Genomic DNA, 2,703 nt, shown 5'->3' on the forward strand with positions numbered 1-2,703 from the left:
CCACCAAATTTTCAAAGCCTCATGCCTAGAATAGAAATAATAATAATAATTATTATTATTATTATTATTAACATTCTTCTTCTTCTTCTTCTTCTTCTTCTCCTCCTCCTTCTCTTCCTCCTCCTGTCGTATATATATCTACATGTGTCTTTCTACCTGTCTTTTCCCCTACCACGACCACTTGACAAATGGTGTTGGTGTGTTTACATCCCTGTTTGGCAAAAGTGACCAATAAAATAAGTACCGGGTTTTAAAAATGAAAAGCAGTGGCGGGTCCTCAATTCATTGAACTAAAATTCTCCAGGGCAGTGCCCCAGCATGGCCGTAATCTAATGACCGAAACAAGTAAATGATAAATGACAAAAAGATTATCTGCTTCGAGATTCACTGTTCCGAAAAAGAATTAATTCACCCAGATCCGTTTGTCATTGTTATAAACCTTCCCCTTTCTCTCCTTATTAGGGTCTGTATGAGATGAACATCCATGTTGCCGGTATACCAATGCTCCCCTCGGAACCTCCGCCAATGTTTGAAGATGTCAAAGCAAGGTACTGTAGATTTTAACGGTCTAACACATCATATATATATATTTATATATATATATATATATATTTATATATATATATATATATATACATATATACACACACACACACGCACATATATAATATATATATATATATATATACACATGAGGTGACACTTAAAAGTTTCTGGCTTTAAGGGTATCTTGAAAGGCCTGGTTGGAGGCCCAACCTTCTGAGTTTTTTTACAGGGCTTAGAAAAACTGAGGGAGTGCTGCAATAAGTGTGAATCTGAGAGGGGAATATGTTGAATAAAATCATAATTAACTGATTCTTCTCTATCTTCTTTTACTCAATGCCAGGAACTTTTCAGCACAGCCTCGTATATGAGCATATACATATATATATACATATATATATACATATATATATTTACTCTTTGTCTCAATATTTCAGTGACATCATGAGCAAGCCAGTGGTTTGTCTTCCAACCATTTGTTCAGTGGGTAAAATTGTGGATCTCCTCAAAGTGGAAACTTCATGCGGATTCCCAGTGGTGGAAGTGGAAAACGATTCAGACTCGGTAGGTTTGTGATGGGAGGTGTGTTTTTTATTTTGTTGTCCTTTAACTCTTTTATAGGTTTGTGTGTGTGTGAGAGAAAGAAAGAGAGAAAAAGAGCGAGCGAGAAAGAGGGCTGTAACCAAACTAACACCATTTGTCAAGCAGTGGTAGGACACAAGCACAAAGACGCATACACAAAAACACACACACAATGGGCTTCTTTCAGTCTCCATCAACCAAATCCACTCACAATGCTTTGGTTGGCCCAAGGCTATAATAGAAGGCACTTGCCCAAAGTGCCACACAGTGGGACTGAACCCAGAACCATGCGGTTGGGAAGCACTCCTTACCACACAGCCAAGCCTGTACTGATTTATATGAAACCTATTTAAATTTTAAGACCTTTTAAACATCGGATGTGAGCAACAAGGCAGAGAACAAAGAACTAAACACATATGCATAATATGAAACACAAAATGTGGTTTAGATGAGGAAATTAGCTCTTTGAATTATTTGTGTGGTTTTGTAGGATGAAAGCATCCATCTGTCTAGACATCCATCCATTGCTCTATACAGGCATCTGTCCACCTGTCTATCTACCCATCTAGCCACTCAGCCAAGCATCCACGTACCTATCCATACATCCAACTGTTTATCTGCTCATCTGTCCATCCCTTGCTCAATCTGTTCTTCTTTCCTTCTGTCTGTCCACCCATTCATCCATCCATCCATCCATCCATCCTCTTGTGCATCCAGCTATCTCCTAACCATTCTTCCACGCATCCCCCTCCCTCACCCCTGTTCCTTATTACATCAAACCCTTCACCCATCCATCCATCAATCCATTCATTCAACCATTCTCTTCTCCCTCCCTTTTTCTCTCCTTCTCTCCCACACGCCTCTATCTAGCCATTCGTCCCTCCCCCTATCTATCCTCTCCATCCCTCCATCTATCTTCTACCTCCATCCCTCCACCATCCATTCATTTAATTATATATCCACCTATCCAGTGATTCATCTACAAATCCATCAGCTCTTACTGAAACCATGTCAATGCTCTCTTTTTTCTGACCAAGTTTCTTGTAATTTAATTAGTGTTATGTTCAGCTATTTTTTCTTTTTATATATATATATATATATATATTCTCTTTTCCTGTTCTGGCTACAATGTGACCTACCTGTGCAATGAAGAATAATTAGCAAGTAATACATACCAGTAGTGATGCCATAGTAATGACATCACAGTGTTATTTGTTGACAATTATGGTTCTGGAAAGGAGAAAAAGAATCACCAAGGTGTTGTGGTATGATGTGTCGGGTTGCTTTAAGTTGAAGAATGGAGATAATTAAAGAAATCTACATGCAAATATTTTTGTTGAACAACTATGGAAAAATGGAGGCGACAAAATACTGTGTGTGTGAGTGTGTGTGTATGTATGTATGTACATATATATATATATGTATTTATATGTATGTATTTATATGTATGTATATATATAACTATTAAAGGGGGAAAATTATCAGGAAAGATATTTCTATTCATGTTTTTAAATACACACACACACACACACACACACACATATATATATGTATATATATATATATATATATATATAT

General features: G+C 37.1%; 1 protein-coding gene across 1 annotated transcript in view; it reads left to right on the forward strand.

Annotated features, from left to right (window-relative positions):
• The window catches only part of LOC106873123 (H(+)/Cl(-) exchange transporter 7), a 119,265-nt gene that overhangs the window by 105,404 nt on the left and 11,158 nt on the right, over positions 1–2,703 (forward strand). Inside the window, exons 17-18 of the mRNA XM_052978149.1 lie at positions 463–548; positions 981–1,107. Of these exons, the coding sequence (XP_052834109.1) occupies positions 463–548; positions 981–1,107 (213 nt within the window). The remainder of the gene's footprint in view (positions 1–462; positions 549–980; positions 1,108–2,703) is intronic.

This window comes from Octopus bimaculoides, chromosome 30 (genome assembly GCF_001194135.2).
Source record: "Octopus bimaculoides isolate UCB-OBI-ISO-001 chromosome 30, ASM119413v2, whole genome shotgun sequence".
NCBI classification, from domain to species: domain Eukaryota; kingdom Metazoa; phylum Mollusca; class Cephalopoda; order Octopoda; family Octopodidae; genus Octopus; species Octopus bimaculoides.